The sequence below is a fragment of the Grampus griseus genome (assembly GCF_964374135.1).
Source record: "Grampus griseus genome assembly, chromosome: 19".
Taxonomy (NCBI): domain Eukaryota; kingdom Metazoa; phylum Chordata; class Mammalia; order Artiodactyla; family Delphinidae; genus Grampus; species Grampus griseus.
The window spans coordinates 9,998,043-10,013,571 of NC_139013.1; the positions used below are offsets into that span (position 1 = coordinate 9,998,043).

Sequence of the window (15,529 nt, forward strand, 5' to 3'; positions counted from 1 at the left end):
CAGTCGCTTAATATTCGCATCCGCACTTTCTCCACGCTATCCCAGCCCAACAGGCAACTCGGGGAAGGAGGAGCTAAAACCAAAAAAGGATAAGTGGGGAGGAGCAGGCGACATCGTTGCTTAGGCAACTCGAAGCTAGGCCCAGGAGTCGCCAAAGGTAGCTCTGTGAATGGACATATGGGAGCTGAGGCTCTCCACATGCTTCATTCAACTTCACTGGCCACCGCGCTTTGACGACTGAGGAGGAACAAAGCAAATCTCATCCATATTTAATGGAATCTTCACTTACCTTCTTAAATAGATGGGACTACAGAGGGGGCAGAAATTACTTTTTAAAAGTAAATCTGGGCTTCCCTGGTGGCGCAGTGGTTGAGAGTCCGCCTGCCGATGCAGGGGACGAGGGTTCGTGCCCCGGTCCGGGAAGATCCCACATGCCGCGGAGCGGCTGGGCCCGTGAGCCATGGCCGCTGAGCCTGCGCGTCCGGAGCCTGTGCTCCGCAACGGGAGAGGCCACAACAGTGAGAGGCCCGCGTACAGAAAAAAAAAAAAAAAAAAAAAAGTGAATCTGCTGAGGGAATTCCCTGGCGATCCAGTGGTTAGGACTCGGCGCTTCCACTGCAGGGGGCAAGGGTTTGATCCCTGGCCCGGAATCTAAGATCCCGCATGCCGCCCGCGGCGGCCAAATAAATAAATAAAAACAAATCTGCTGAAAGACTACTAGTAATGGGGCTAAGTAAAGCGAGTGATACGGACGGCCACGCTACACAGCTGGGGTGAAATGGAGAAAGGGCAAAGTTTCACCCTAACCCTTAATCCTCTGCCTTTTCCCAGTGGTGCCGCCACACAGGGTTAGACAGGTCCCAACCAGTCCCCGTATGGGCGGGGAAGCGACTCTACCCACCCAGAGGCCAGGCAATAGGAGGAGCCCTTGCGCGTGACCATGTGACCCAATGCGAGCCGCGCAACTCGTTATGGACATCCTAGACCACCCGAAAAAGAAATCAAGTCTAAATCTCCCAAGTCTGGCATCCAGGTCGCTCCAGCGTTCCCAGAGACTAGCGGGAGGTCCAATCACCACAACTTTATCGGAGTTCCTCCCACTCCCTTGACGTGTCCCCTTCCTGGCCCAGCTCCATGGGATTCAGCCCGTGGATAGCCACCCCGCTACTCCCTAAGTCTGGCTCAATCCCTATAGGGTACATTAAAAAAAAAAAAAGGAGGCAAATTTTCCTGGGATAACTGGTACTTTGGCAGGAGGGGAGTATTTCCAGGGCGGCTGAACTTTGCAGCCTCTTCAACAGACAATTTCCCACTAGACAATTTGCCTTCCTTTATTCCCTTTCTCCACCCGGAATCTTCAGGAATGGGCATGAGGCCCATGTATCTGTACAGTTTAGAGTTCTGTGAGGTACAGCCTTCCTTTCAAGAGGATCTAGAACTCCTGGGGCCGCAGAATTTTACTGTCCCAAGAAGCCAGAGTTGCTTGAAGCTTGGCTCAAAATTCCAAGGGTGTTCCGAACTCTCTGGGGCCCAGAGGTCCAAGCTCAGGAGAATACGGAGGCCTGGGAGGCTGTGGCTACGCCCAAGGAAGAAAGATGAACACGATCACATCTTTACGGTTTGAAGGTGTATGAGATAATGTCACTACACCGGAGCAGCGCCTCAGCCTGCACGCCTATCGGAGTCTGCAGCTGCGACACGTAGAAGTTGGCCACGTCCAGGTCAGTGGCTCCGAAGTGGGCGGTCACGTGCACACCCTCGTGCAACGTGAAGCCCACCTGGCGCCCCACCATGGCCAGCAGGCTGCGGAGGTAGCGCTCCCGAAGGGCGGCTCGGGCCCGCTGTTCCTGGGACTCCCGGGATTCTTGAGACTCCGGGAGTTCAGGAACCACCGGTGTCAGGAGGGCTCTGCGTCCGTCGGGGGCAAAGCCTCGGCTCAAGCCATCAGGGCCCCGGGGGAGCCGGAGCACGGGCACAGTAGTGGTCAGTGGAGTCTGCATTATCCTGGCTGTTGGGTGAAGAAGAAGAGCAGGGAGCCATTATGGGGAGTGTGGGGCTACAGGAAGAGGGAGCCCGGAGGCCTGGGAGCAGAGCGCTGTCTACCCCACCTCCACTTAACCTGACCAAGACCCAATTCCTGAGTCCCCCTCCTAAAATCTGTGCCACCCCTCACCCAGTCCCCCTCTTCCCAGGAACTGGCACCACCATTCATGAGGTCCACGAGAGCAGGGCCTTTGCACTGCTTTGATCACAGCTTTATCCCCAGTCCCTGGCAATAAATATATTTGCTGAAAGAACGAGTCCTGGCCTCCTCTCTTCTCTCACACACAGCCCATCCAATCCATCATGAAATGCGATCTTCCAAACAAATTCCCAGTCACACAGGAGTCAGCTTGAAAGGGCCAAATCCTTGAGTCCATACTTACTGTAAATAGATAAATGAAGAGATACATAAAGGGGGAGGAGGGAAAAATCCGAATCGTACGACGGCAGCTAAAATTGTCAGTGGATGCTAAAACTTGTCAGTGAACGTTTCAGAAGGTCCAGGATATCTACAAAGCCTTAAAGTACCTCCTCACAAGATAGTCCTTGTCAAGACTAAAGAGTAACTTTATGGTGGAGAAACCTGGTGGACACCAGCCTAACTTAGGCACGAAAGCCAACATGTGCAGCAATAGGACAAACAAACACCGTGTGCATCCTGATGCGATACACTGAGGGCAGGGCGCCACTTCTGTGGTATTCCTGCCAAAAACGGATGACCTGCATCTAATCACGAGGCAACTCAAATTGAGGGGCGTTCTACAAAAAAAAAAAAATTATCCTGTTGTTCGAAAATATCAAAACCATAAAAGACAAAGAAAGAAATACTTGGGTGGGGGCTGGGGGGGGGGTAAGTTCCCTGGTCTAGTGGTTAGGATCGGGCAGTTTCACTACAGTGGCCGGGGTTCAATCCCTGGTCGGGGAACTGAGGCAGCCAAAAAAAAAAAAAAAAAGAAAAGAAACAGGGGGAAAATATATTTTTTTAATTAAAAAAAAATGTGTATATGTATTCACAACCTAATAGTTCTCACTCTGTCCACTGCCAACATCTCGGTCCAGCCACCGTCACTTCTTGCCTGGACTACTGAAGTCAGCTCCTCACTGGACTCCCAGTTCCACCTTCACCCCCTGCCAGTTTGTCCGCACACATGGCCAGAGGGATCCTGTTAACACCTGAGTCAGATCACATCCCGCCTCTGCTCGGAGCCCTCCCCCTGGCTTCTGTCTTGCTCAGAGTCAAAGCCAAAGTCCTCACCACAGCCCTCAAGGCCCTGAATGCTCCAGATCCAGCCAGCACCCTCGCCCAAGCGCGGCGCTTACCCTCTCCACCCGGCCACACTGGCCTCCTCGCTGGGCCTCAGGCATGCCTGGCGCGACCCCTTGGTGGGCCCTGGTACTTGCGGTTCCCTCTGCCTGTACCTCCCCTCCCCTTCCCTGACCACCCTGCCTTCAAGATCTACCCCTCAGCCCCCTCCGTCCAAACGGGCTTCCTCATCCTTTGTCGCACACACCACTCCTGCACGTGACGTTGTCTATTTATTTTTCTGCTTTGGTCTTTCTCCCTGCGAGACGGCTGCCTCCCCACAGGCAGTGACCTTGCTTTCTTCGCACTGCTGTGCCCCCAGCTCCTGAACACTAAGTGGCTCAGGGACCAGGCTCCTTAAATACTGTTTCTGCTGGAATGAATGGAGTGGAGAGTGAGCTCCCAGGCCTGCTTATCTGGGTGACCTCAAGCAAGAGACAGTTTCCTCTTCCATTGTGTGGAGGAATTGCACCAATGGCTGGCCACCTCGCCTTGTTATCAGGATTCAACAGGCTCATGCCGGACGGGGCCTATTATGTACTAGGTTCTCCATGAAAGTTACAGTTGAATACCGACTGTATTAGAATCAGTATTGCTGTGTGACCTAGGGTAAGTTGCTTAAACGGTCTGTGCCTCAGTTTCCCCATCTATAAAATGGAGGTGATAAGAGGACCAACCTGACAGGGTCGTCACGGGGACTAAATGACCTAACAAACGTGCAGGTTAAGCAATGGCCTGGAACATATTACATGCCACTGCACTGAGGTGTTTGGGGTTTTTTTGGGGTTTTTTGTTGTTGTTGGTTTGGGGTGGTTTTTTTTTTTTGTTTTGGGGGGGTTATTTTTATTGAAGCATAGTTGGTTTACAATGTTGTGTTAGTTTCGGGTGTACAGCAAACCGATCCAGTTACACATATATATGTGTATATATATATATTCTTTTTCAGATTCTTTTCTCTTATAGGTTATTACAGAATATTGAGTAGAGTTCCCTGTGCTATACAGTAGGTCCTTGTTATCTGTTTTACATATAGTAGTGTGGTTATATGTTAATCCCAAACTCTTAATTCACCCTCCCCGGCCACTGCACTGCTGTTGACTGCATGCAGGGAGATGCAGGCTTTGTGAGGAGGAGAGAGAGAGAAGGACCTAAGTTTCAGGCAGCTGCACCCCTCCCCTCCCTGTGGCTCCGTCCCCTCTTCTCTAAAGTGATTAACTGCAGTGACTGACACGCATCAGGCACCCAGCGTCCCATCCCAGGGCCACTCACCGTACAGGGGTGATTGGGATTGTCCTTTTTCTTGTGAGGCTCTTCCTGTCTCTGCAGCTCAACTGTCAGCTCCTTGCAAGAAAGGATCCTGCAGAGCAAAGGACCAGGGCTTCTCAACTTCGGCACTATTGACAGTTGGGCCTGGACTATTCCTGGTCTCGTTGTAAGGTGCTGTCCTGTGCATAGGTGTAGGGTTTGGGCAGCATCCCTGGCCTCTACACGCTAGAGGCAGGAACGTCCCCCACCCTTACCCCAAGCTGCGACAACCAAAAATGTCTCCACTGGTGAATACTTCGGTAGGAGAATTACAACCCAATAAAGCCATTTTTTTAAAAAGAAGATCTCCATCTATTGCCAAATGTCCTCTGGGGGACAAAAAAAAAAAAAAAATCATCTCTGGTTCAGATGCAGACAAACAGATGGACGGTGGGTAACAATGACTACTGAACACATGAACATATTCACAGCCTCACGGACACTCAAAGAGGGGCAGTTTGACAGTCTCCATGAAAACTGCAAACAGGGACCTCCCTGGAAGTCCAGTGGTTAGGACTCGGCACTTCCACTGCTGGAGGCCTGGGCTTGATCCCTGGTTGGGGAACAAAGATCCCACAAGACGTGTGGCACGGCCTAAAACCAACCAACCAAACAAAAAAACTGCAAACGCACATGGGTCATTCAGCCCATGCAGGGCCCGGGGTGGAGACTTTTAGCTGTCTACCTTTCTTTACCTTTTAAATTCTGTTTGAATTTGGATCCATTTTGAATCTGTATAACCTTTTCAAAAGAATTTTGAAATTCTAGTTTTTAAAAAGGAAGGGACATATCGGAATGCTTCCACGTCCCTTAAAAAATGTTAGATCCTCCCTCAGGAATCTGAACTCCCTCTCCTAGTCTTACTGTCACGCACTCCCCAAACCTCTTTCTGTCCCTCACCTGGATCTTTCCAAGTCCTCCTGATAGGACATCCCCGCTGCTGGCCCAAATCTTATTAGCAGAACATATAGCAAAGGTCAGCAAATCTCCTTTGTCAAGGGCGCAATGGTAAATATTTTAGGCTTCAAGGGCCTGTCTCTGTCTCTGCCACAACTACTCAACCCTGCCAGGGTAGGAGGAGAGTGGCCAGACAATACAGCAGCACGTGGAAACGTGGCGGTGCTCCAATCAAACCTTACTTCTTGGGACACTGATACCGCATTTTATATACTTTCATGCGCCACAAAAGATTTTGTTAGTTTTTCAACCACTTAAAAATGCAAAACCCACTCTCAGCTCTTGAGCCATATGAGAACGTGCGGCAGGCCACAGCTCACCACCTGGCATAGGGGATGAGGGTGTGGTCTGGGGGAGAGCGGGTGGGTCCCAGCCCTCCCAGATTCACTACAAGGGGTCTGGGCAGATCCCTGCAACTCTAGGAGCAGGCTCCCTGATCCGGTTCCTCATCCGTGAAATGAAACGTTAAAAAAAGACCTCCTAGGGCTGTCGGGAAGATCTTTCAGGGGGAGGTTGCCGATCACACAGGCAAAGGACATCTGCAGTATCCTGGGCTCCTCACTTTCTCTCCCACCCACACCCAGTCCTTCAGTCAAGTTTGTCAGCTCCACCCTCAAAAATGCATCCAGCATCTGGGAACTTCTCACCATCCCTACTCTGACCCTTCCTCGGTCTAGCCACCATCACCTCCCACCTGGACTATTTCAGTAGCCTCTCCACTGGGCTCCTGGCCTCCACCTTCACCCCAGTCTCTTCCCCACATGGCTGTCAGAGGGATCTTCCCGTCAGAACTAAGTCTGATCACACCCCTCCGCTGCTCAGAGGCCTCCCATGGCTCCTATCCCACCCAGCGCAAAAGCAAAAGTCCTCACGATGGCTACAAGGCTCTATCACCTCTCTGACCTCATCTCCCACCCTTCTACCCTTTGGTCACCAGTGTCAGTCCCTGAAAATGCCAAGCACATTCCTGCCTCAGGGCCTTTGCATGTGCTGTTCTTACTGCCTGGAACCCTCTTCCATTTGGGAGACATATATATATTTCCAGATACATGACTCACCTTCCTCCCTTACTTCATTCAGCTCGCTGCTCAAACATCATCTTTACAGGGAGGAAAATAATAGCCCTTTCACCCTGCAGTATCTCTTTTTTCCCACAGCACTATCACCTCCTGACAATATGCATTTACTTGTTTGCCTGTGCGCTGTCTGTTCTGCCACAGGACATAAGCCTTCGAGAGAAGGGATATATCTGATTACGTCACAGCTCCATCCCCAGCCCTAATTAGGGCCTGGCAACCAGGGGGGACTCAGTAAACCTTTGTGGAAGGATTCACTCCCCCTGTTATCTGAGTGCCTGCTCTGTGCCTGGCCCATGCTGGGTGGTGCTAGAGACACAGCTGGGAGTGAAAGAGCCCAGCCCTGCCCTCCTGGGCTCACAGTCCAGTGGATGACACACACTAGGTCTCCACACAATGACAACCCAGAGTGGGCAGGGCTGGAATGAAGGAGCCCGGGGGCCTCAGGAGCCCAGAGCAGACACCTGGCCCTGCCTGGGGGATAAGAGGTGGTTTTCAGGAAGGGGCTCAGGAAAGATCTCTCTGATAAGGTTACTTTGGAGCAAAGACCAGAATGAAATGAGGAATTCAGCCATGTGGAGATCTGGGGGGAAAGCATTGCAGTTCGAGGGAGCAGCAAATGCAAAGCCCATGGAAGGGAGACTGAGGCACAGCAAGGAGGCCAGTATGCAGGGGGCTGGGGCAAGGGCAGAATGTGCAGGGGCTTGAGGACTGGGGTCTCGCCAGGGGCTGGTTCTGAGCAGAGGAGGGGCAGGGTCTGACTGGTGGTAATCACGGGATCCCTCTGCCTGCTGCAAGGAAGAATGGACTGTGAGAGCAAAGGGAGAAGCAGACAGCCTGGTGAGGAAGCCACTGCAGTGGGTGGTGTGGAAGATGACAGGTGTCTGGGATGGGGGTTGGGGGGTTGGGGGTGGGGGGTGGGGTGAGGAGAAGTGATTGGATTAGGCTATCTTTTGAGGGTTGAGAGCCCTCACTATTTGCTAATGGACTGAGCAAAGCCGAGGAAGACTCCCTGGTTTTTGCCTGATGGGCAAGACCACAGTGAATGGAATTAATGGGATTGGTACATTTTCATTATCTCACAATTACTGGCTGTGAATGAGATTAAGGGATATATACATTTTCTAATGTATCTGACCACTGCATTCCCAGTTTAGTCAAGGGTCATCAGCTCCCAGGGCTTTCTCTCCCAACCTAGGTTAACACTTAAGTATTTTAGGAGAAACACTCTCCTCTCTAGGGCTAGTACTTAATGAAGGACCGATGGGAATTATGCAAGTGTCCAAAGAATTATGTTCTTTGGATTAAACGTGTTTAATTACATGACTAATTAAACATGTTAGTCATGTTTTCTCCATTAGGGAGGAAAAAAAAAAGATTTGGTCATACCTGCACAAGCCCCATTTTCCCGAAGAGGAAACTGAAGCTGGACGATGCCAAATCATTGACTGGGTGCAGGCTTGCGATTGGCAGGAAAAGGGAGCAAATCCAGGCTGGTCTGATTAACAGTCAGGGCCATCACCCCTGCCCTGGGAGCAGGGCAGTTTTTTTCAGCCAGCATAGGGGAGTCCTTGGAGGTTTGGGAGTCAAGGTGTGACCTGATAAGAAACTGGTTTGAGAAAGGTCACATAGGGTGTGTCCAAGACAGCAAAAGCAGGTATTATCCATTCTCCCTGGTGACCAAGCCTGAGAGTCCTTTATCCTGTCAGTCTCCAAGCCAAGGATTTCCTGCCCAGGTTTCAGGAAAAAATGTCCAAACCCCTTTCCCACTAGAAAAACTAAAGTGCCCATCGCTTTGGTCAATGGCAGGGCCAGGAGATTCACAGACTTCCATCCCTGGGGCCTCAGTACTCACTTTCTAGAAAATGGGAACGATGTGTTCCGTGGACAAACTAACCCTTCAGTTGCCAGGTGGAGAACCAGCTGAGTTACCAGCTTAACCGAGATACTGACCAGCCTACACCCACCTCATGGGTGGGCCCTGTCTGGATGCAAATTAGTTAAATGGGCCACACACACACATACACTCACACACACCCCGTGAGGATCGGGACCCCAAATGCAGAATCCCACCCCCTCAACCTCCGCCCACTGGGCCGGTCAGTTTCCTTTCAATTCCGCTCTGGCCACGCATCGCTCTCCTTTTCTTACACTAAGTAGGTCCTCCCGGCCCTCAGGCGTCCACTCCCCACTCCGCCCTGGGCTAGACGTTCTTCCCACCTCCCGGCTCAGATTAGGCGAGCGATTCCACTCCGGGAAAGGCGGGAGTCTCAAGACTGCAGCCGTTATTACTGTTATAATATCGTCGTCGTTATTGTTTTCCCGAGGGGGTGCATTCCGCCCCCACCTCCACCCCGGGCGCGGGAGTGTGTGCGCTGCTGCGTTCGGAACCAGAGTCCCGGGTGCAGGCGTTCGGGGACCAGAACGTCCCAGCAGCCGGCGTTGCAGGCGCGGACTTGACTCTGGCCGCCACTCCCGGTCTTGCACGCGGGTGGGCGTCCCGGGCCGGTGCCGGGGAACGGGAAAGTGCTCGCAACCCACCAGCAACAATCCCGCACTCACCGAGGTCTGCAGCGGCTGGAGCCCCCACTTCCGCCGGCGCCCCAGCTGCAGAGGCCCGGGCGGGCCGCGAGCCGCCGAGCCTGGGTTCCGCCCGCGCCGCCAACGCCCCACGTGGTCTCGGGCGGGCTCGCGGGCTCGGAAGCCAGCACAGACCCGGGCGCCACCCTGCCAGCGGCTTGGCCCAGCGCTTAGAGCTGATCCACCAGTCTGCGAGGTGGGGACGTCCAGGATACCCATTTTACAGAAGAAGAAATTGAGGCGCCTCCCGTCTGAGTTAAGTGCAGATTGGACTTGGCACCCCCATCCCCCTACACGTGCACACTCCTACCCCTCACCTCCAGTCCGGACCCCACCTTCCCTACTTGATCATGCTCTCAGCAGCCACGCACCAGGCAAAAAGCCTTGGAGAGCAGCAGCTGGGAGAGACCAGAGGCGGTCATTCCTGCAGCCCTCCCCGCAGCCCCATCTTACACAGGGGGAAACTGAGGTCCTGAAAGGCAAAATGTATGGCCTGAGGTGGAAACGCGCTGCTGTGGGCTCAGAATTCACTTCTTCCACACGGTTTCAGTAAGGCAGGGCCTTGTGGGCCTTGGCTTCCCGGGGGACCCCCAAGACCCGGTGCCTGGTACGCAGACCCTCTGCAAATATCTATTGAAAGAATGCACATAGCGGGAGCTCAGTACACAATTTGTTAACTGAACTATGAACGATTAGGGGCTCTATTTGTGAACAAGACAGACTCCGCTCCTGCCATCTCAGAACCTACATTCTAGGGAGGCTGAGAGGGACACCACAGGTTATTACATGAACAAATACGTCGACAAGATCCTTCAGGGCTTGACAAGGATGTAAAAGGAATAAAATAAGGGCAATGGGGTAATGGGTGGCAGGGTTGGGGGAGGTTGGGTGGTCAGGGGAGGTGGCACTGAGGAAGCCACCTTAGGTAACAGATGGGAAACCTGAGGCCCAGGAGGGAACTGGGGACAGATGGAGGTCATGGAGTGTAAATTGTAAGGCCTTCAGCAGGGTGGGGCTCCTTTAGATCCTGTGGTCAGGGAGGTCCTCTGCTCTCAGGAGGACAATTGAGCTGAGACCTGAATAACAATATGAGGAACCCTCAGGCCTGCAGTGGAGATTAGCATGTGAAATTCCCTCAGTGCTGGGCTTGGGGACACGGCAGGGGCGGACTGACCCTGGCCCTGACCTCAGGGGGCTTGTGTTGGGGGAAGGGGTGAGAGGACAGTAAACAAACAGTTGTAGAGCTGATGTGGTTGGTGCCAGGAAGAAAAGAAAACTTGCAGGGTTGAAGGGTGGGGCAGGGTGTTGATACCACTTCAAACAGTGATCAGAGAGAGCAGCTTTGAGGAGGGAAGTTCGAGGAGGCCCCATCCGAGGGAGGCAAGACGGTTGGCTATTTGGTTTTAAAGACGATCTCAGGTCTAAGAGCAGAGTCAATGTATATGATCACGACCCTCCTCTGCTCAAAACCTTCCCAGGGCTTCCATCTCAGAAAAGCCAAAGACTTTAAAGTGGTCAAAAGACGCCCTTGAAGCTGACCTCGTTTTCTCACAGAACTCAATCAATACAGAACTTAATCACTACAGAACTCCTAGAATACGCAGGCCCGGCATGGGGAGAAAATTGAGGCCCACCCGTCACCCCAGTAATCCTGTCCCTTTATAATCCTTCCTGGATTTTTTTTTTTTTTTTGCTCCATGACAGGTGTCACGGAAGGCACTCTGTATTTTACATAGTTATCTTGTTGAGAGTCCTGTCTCCCTGAACGAATAGACTGCATGAGGCCAGGGTTATCGTGTTTTGTACCCTGCTGCATCCCCAGTACTTGGTCCAGAACCCGGTGCATAGTAGACGCTCAATCAGTGTTTGCCCAAGGGAACTTTTATTGTAATGCGTTTAGTGGAACAGACCAGATTACTACCAGGCGCCCAGGTAGAAACGTGGCCCCTACCACTTTCTCGCTTGGGGGTGTGTGTGGGCACCTTGTGCCTCAGTTTCCACCAGCCCGAAAACGGGATCAGGAATAGCTGTTTCTATGCGTGGTTGTGTGAACTCGTTATGGTTAAGATTTGATCACTTAGAGAAACGCAGGGGGCATGGTCCAGATTAAGTTTGGCTGAGGGTGGGGCAGTCCTCTCGCGTCAGGCCCCGCCTCGGTGGGCGGAGCCACGGGCCGGGCCAGCACGTGTAAGAGTTCGCCGCGGGTCGCCGCAGTCACTCACCTGGGCGCCTCGGTGTGAGCGCGCACGGCTCTCGAGTCCTCCGCCCGCCAGTCCGCCTGCCCGTGACCCATGTCCCGCCGCAAGGCCGGCTGCATGCCTCGCCGAAGAGAGCCCGCTCCCGCCGCCAACTCAGACGACGAGATGGAGATGCCGGACCTCTTCATCGATGTGAAGCTCGAGCCGGACCCGCGGCCCCTACAGGCCCGGCGGCTAGGGCCCTTCAACCCGAAGGAAATGCCCGCGCCGGGGCGGTTCGAGGGCGAACCCCGCCACTCCCCCGGCCCCGTGCCCGCTGGCGGCCTCTTCCACGCCCTGGGCCTGCGCAACCAGTGGGCGCCGTGGACGCCGCTGACCCCGCACCTTCCCGGTGAGCGCCCCCTGCCCCTGCCCCGGGCCCGCCCGCCTCCCTCCCCTCTCTCTCCTCTCTCCTCTCCTTTCTCTTTCTCTCTCTCTCTCTCGTGGGACCTCCTTCTCGGGGCACCGCCCCCCGCATCCCCCCACCCGCACTAACCCCCCTGCCTTATTTTCCTCGCCAGGTCCTGGCCTCCAGCCCCCCTTTTGACCTTCGGGTTTCCCCTCTCCCTCGGAACCCCCAGGCCCCATCCTGGCCCCACCCCACGCTCACCACCCGCTTCCTCCCTGCAGACCGCCAGCCGTGGACCGACAAACACCCAGATCTGTTGACCTGCGGCCGCTGCCTGCAGACTTTCCCGTTGGAGGCCATCACTGCTTTCATGGACCACAAGAAGCTGGGCTGTCAGCTCTTCAGAGGCCCCAGCCCCTGCCAGAGCTCAGGTGAGTAAAGCCGGAATGCAGTCCCTGGTCTCAAGTTCAAGGGCCCAGCTTCCTGTGGGAGAAGGGGCTGACCTGGACAGGCGGGGCAGTGAGCACTACTTCCCCTTTCTGGCTCCCCACTGGGTGCAGCCTAGGCGTGGCCAGAGCCTGCCCTGTCCTAGGGCTGAGACTAGTGGTGGTGAGGGGGGTGGGTGAGGATGGGGGCTGGGCAGGGAAGCAGGGCCACCCACAGGGTGTGGCCAGCCCCAGAAGACTGGTCTGGGGATTTGCCATACACACACCCCCAATCTGGTTTCACTTCTCCTTCCCCTTGGCCAGAAATAACTGGCCAGGTGGCTGGACCAGTGTGGCAGCAGGGGGCACCTCTGGGGAGGGCAGCGGCCTGGGGGAGGGGAGCTGAGGCCAGCTGGACCGGGGGGTGTTGTCACCTCCTCCCCCTCTTTATCACTTCTGATTGAGGTGCTGGGCATTTGCTCAGAGCCAGGGAAGGGACTTCTGGTTTCCCTTCCTGATGGAATCTCCCAGCCTTGCATGCTGGGAAGGCCCTGTTTTGAGCCAGGTCCTGGGTGTCTGGATACCTGGGTTCCTCCCCTCGGGTAGGAATTAAAACTCTTAACTTGGTACTAGACTCTTGGCGAGCTGAGCTTTTGGTCAGCGTTGATGATGGGGCTCATCCACAGCTCTAGATTGCCAGTCTCTGGGCCATGTGCTCCTGGGGATTTGTGAGAAATGGAATTATATTCAGGGCCGGGCCAGGGAGAGGGTCCTGTGGTGGGAGGGGGGGAGGAGGAATTATGATTGGCTCAGCTGTAGAGTTAGGGCCTGGTGGGCAAAGGAGGGGCTGTGATGGGATCATTAGAACATTACACTCTTAGGTGCTTGGACTTGGGAGAATTGTGGACACCTCAGCTAATGCTTACTGAGGGCCTGATGGATCCCAGCTCTCAGCTGGCTCTGAGCTCACAGCAAGTCTAAAGGGAGAAGACCCCTAGATCCCCATATTCTAGCAAATGAGGAAACTGAGGCTCCGAGAGGGGTATTTCTTGCCCAAGGTCACACAGCTAGGGAGCAGGAGAGCCAGCTGGAAGTCAGGCCAGGCTGGCCCTCTCCAACCCCACCCATGCTCTTGACCCTGGTGTTGCATCAGGAAAGCCACCCCCATCCAAGACATAAAGGCAAATAGATCTGGCAGTACCTTACTGACAGTACCTGGAGTGTCTTGATTTGGAGGACTCTCAATTTGGGTTCCATAAAGAGGGAGGGGAACCTAGCTCACCGTCCACACCCCTACCTCTCTAGGTGGCTGCTAAGCCTTCTCCCCGTTTAGACCTTGGCTCCCTCTTCTGTAAGGCAGGAAAAGGGGATCATGCGTGGGACCCAGGAGCCTGGGGCCTGGCACAGAAACCCACTCAGTTATCAAGAGCTGTTTTGATTATTAAACCAATCTTTTTTCTTGAAAACCTCTATCTCCCACCCCCTGGGTTTCTGGATTGAAACCCCAGCTCCACCCATTCCTAGCTGTGTGACCTTGGGGAAAGGTCTCTTTGCCTCAGTTTTCCCGTCTGGAAAACGGAGGTCTTATTTCCTGCCTCGAAGGAAAGTTGTGAGAGGGAGCTGAGCGTGCCAGGTGGCAGGTGCCTAGCGCACTGAACTGGATCACCTGCTCAGCAAGGCCTTCCTAACCCCAGTAATAAAATAACACCCCCCCATCCATCACTCTGCTCTAACTTGTTTTTTTCTTTTTTTTTTTGCGGTACGCGGGCCTCTCACTGTTGTGGTCTCTCCCGTTGTGGAGCACAGGCTCCGGACGTGCACGCTCAGCGGCCATGGCTCACAGGCGCAGCCGCTCTGCGGCATGTGGGATCTTCCCGGACCTGGGCACGAACCCGTGTCCCCTGCATTGGCAGGCGAACTCGCAACCACTGCGCCACCTGGGAAGCCCTCTGCTCTAACTTTTAAGTTTTTCTTGAAGATTTTTCAAACACAAAGAAAATCCCCAAGTACTTATCATCCACTGCACGGATTTTCCTTGCTTCTTGTCTGTCCACTCACCTCTCTGAACACCAGCTTCCTGAGGGCAGGGAGTCTCGCCTCTTACTGCTGCCTCTCAGCTCCTGGAATAGAGCCTCTCCCCCAGCAGGTGTCCAGCCGGCAGCTGTGAACAGCAACTGCTCTGACTTGCCTGACACACTAACCCCTGGCCCTTCTCTTCTCTGCAGAACGCGAGGACCTGAAGGCCTTGAGCTGCCTCCGCTGCGGCCGACAGTTCACAGGAGCCTGGAAACTGCTGCGCCACGCCCAGTGGGACCACGGACTGTCCATCTACCAGACGGAACCCGAGGCCCCAGAGGCCCCGCTGCTGGGCCTGGCCGAGGTGGCTGCTGCCGTGTCGGCGGTGGCGGGGCCAGAAGCCGAGGCCAAGGGCCCCCGGCTGGGTTCCACCCGACGGAGCCCCACCTGCCCCGTGTGCAAGAAGACCCTCAGCTCCTTCAGCAACCTGAAGGTGCACATGCGCTCGCACACTGGCGAGCGGCCCTACGCCTGTGACCAGTGTCCCTATGCCTGCGCCCAGAGCAGCAAGCTCAACCGCCACAAGAAGACCCATCGGCAGCAGCTACAGCCCCAGAGCCCCTGCGTGGCCGATGCCAGTCGGGAGCAGGCCTCCGCCGCCCCTCCGGAGCCGGCCGCCCATGCCGCCGCCCCGGCCAGCATCCTCCAGTGCAGCGGCGGAGAGGGGGCCGGAGCAGCCGCCACGGCGGGGGTCCAGGAACCTGGGGCTCCTGGCGGTGGGGCCCAGGTGGGCCCCGGCGTGGACGGCTGGGGAGCTGACACCAAGGAGCAGAGAACTGACCCCGAGAAGAACCAGAAGACGTCACCCAAGAAGACGCTGAAGCCAGCGGGCAAGAGCCGGGGCCCCGGGCCCGGGGGCAGCTGCGAGTTCTGCGGGAAGCATTTCACCAACAGCAGCAACCTGACGGTGCACCGGCGCTCGCACACGGGCGAGCGGCCCTACGCCTGCGAGCTCTGCTCCTACGCCTGCGCCCAGAGCAGCAAACTCAACCGCCACCGCCGCATGCACGGCCTGGGGCCTGGCGGGCCCCGCTTCAAGTGCCCCCACTGCTGCGTGCCCTTCGGCCTGCGGGCCACCCTGGACAAGCATCTGCGGCAGAAGCACCCCGACGTGGTTGGGGATGCCTGAGCCGCGGGAATGCCCCCTGCGGTCCCCCGCACCGCCGTGAACCGCTTCT

The 15,529-nt window shown here is 55.1% G+C and overlaps 2 protein-coding genes across 5 annotated transcripts; one reads left to right on the plus strand and one right to left on the minus strand.

Moving 5' to 3' along the window:
- Window positions 1-1,241: 1,241 nt before the first annotated feature.
- Window positions 1,242-11,593, minus strand: GEMIN7 (gem nuclear organelle associated protein 7). Of its 4 annotated transcripts, none has more exons than XM_082676559.1 (3): window positions 11,487-11,593; window positions 4,616-4,703; window positions 1,242-2,008 (listed from the first exon to the last, which is right to left on the minus strand). In XM_082676559.1, exon 3 carries the CDS (start codon window positions 1,998-2,000, stop codon window positions 1,614-1,616), a length of 387 nt encoding a protein of 128 aa, XP_082532685.1. In that variant the 5' UTR covers window positions 2,001-2,008; window positions 4,616-4,703; window positions 11,487-11,593; the 3' UTR covers window positions 1,242-1,613. The 4 variants fall into 4 exon arrangements, with proteins under 4 accessions (XP_082532685.1, XP_082532686.1, XP_082532687.1 ...); XM_082676560.1 differs by lacking the exon at window positions 11,487-11,593 and adding an exon at window positions 9,247-9,318; XM_082676561.1 differs by lacking the exon at window positions 11,487-11,593 and adding an exon at window positions 8,074-8,288.
- On the plus strand, window positions 11,518-15,480 carry ZNF296 (zinc finger protein 296; the record flags this gene model as incomplete). The annotated part of the gene is made up of 3 exons (XM_082676558.1): window positions 11,518-11,853; window positions 12,132-12,281; window positions 14,501-15,480. The coding sequence occupies exons 1-3, from the start codon at window positions 11,556-11,558 to the stop codon at window positions 15,478-15,480; spliced, it is 1,428 nt and encodes a 475-aa protein (XP_082532684.1). The 5' UTR covers window positions 11,518-11,555.
- Between the last annotated feature and the right edge of the window lie 49 nt (window positions 15,481-15,529).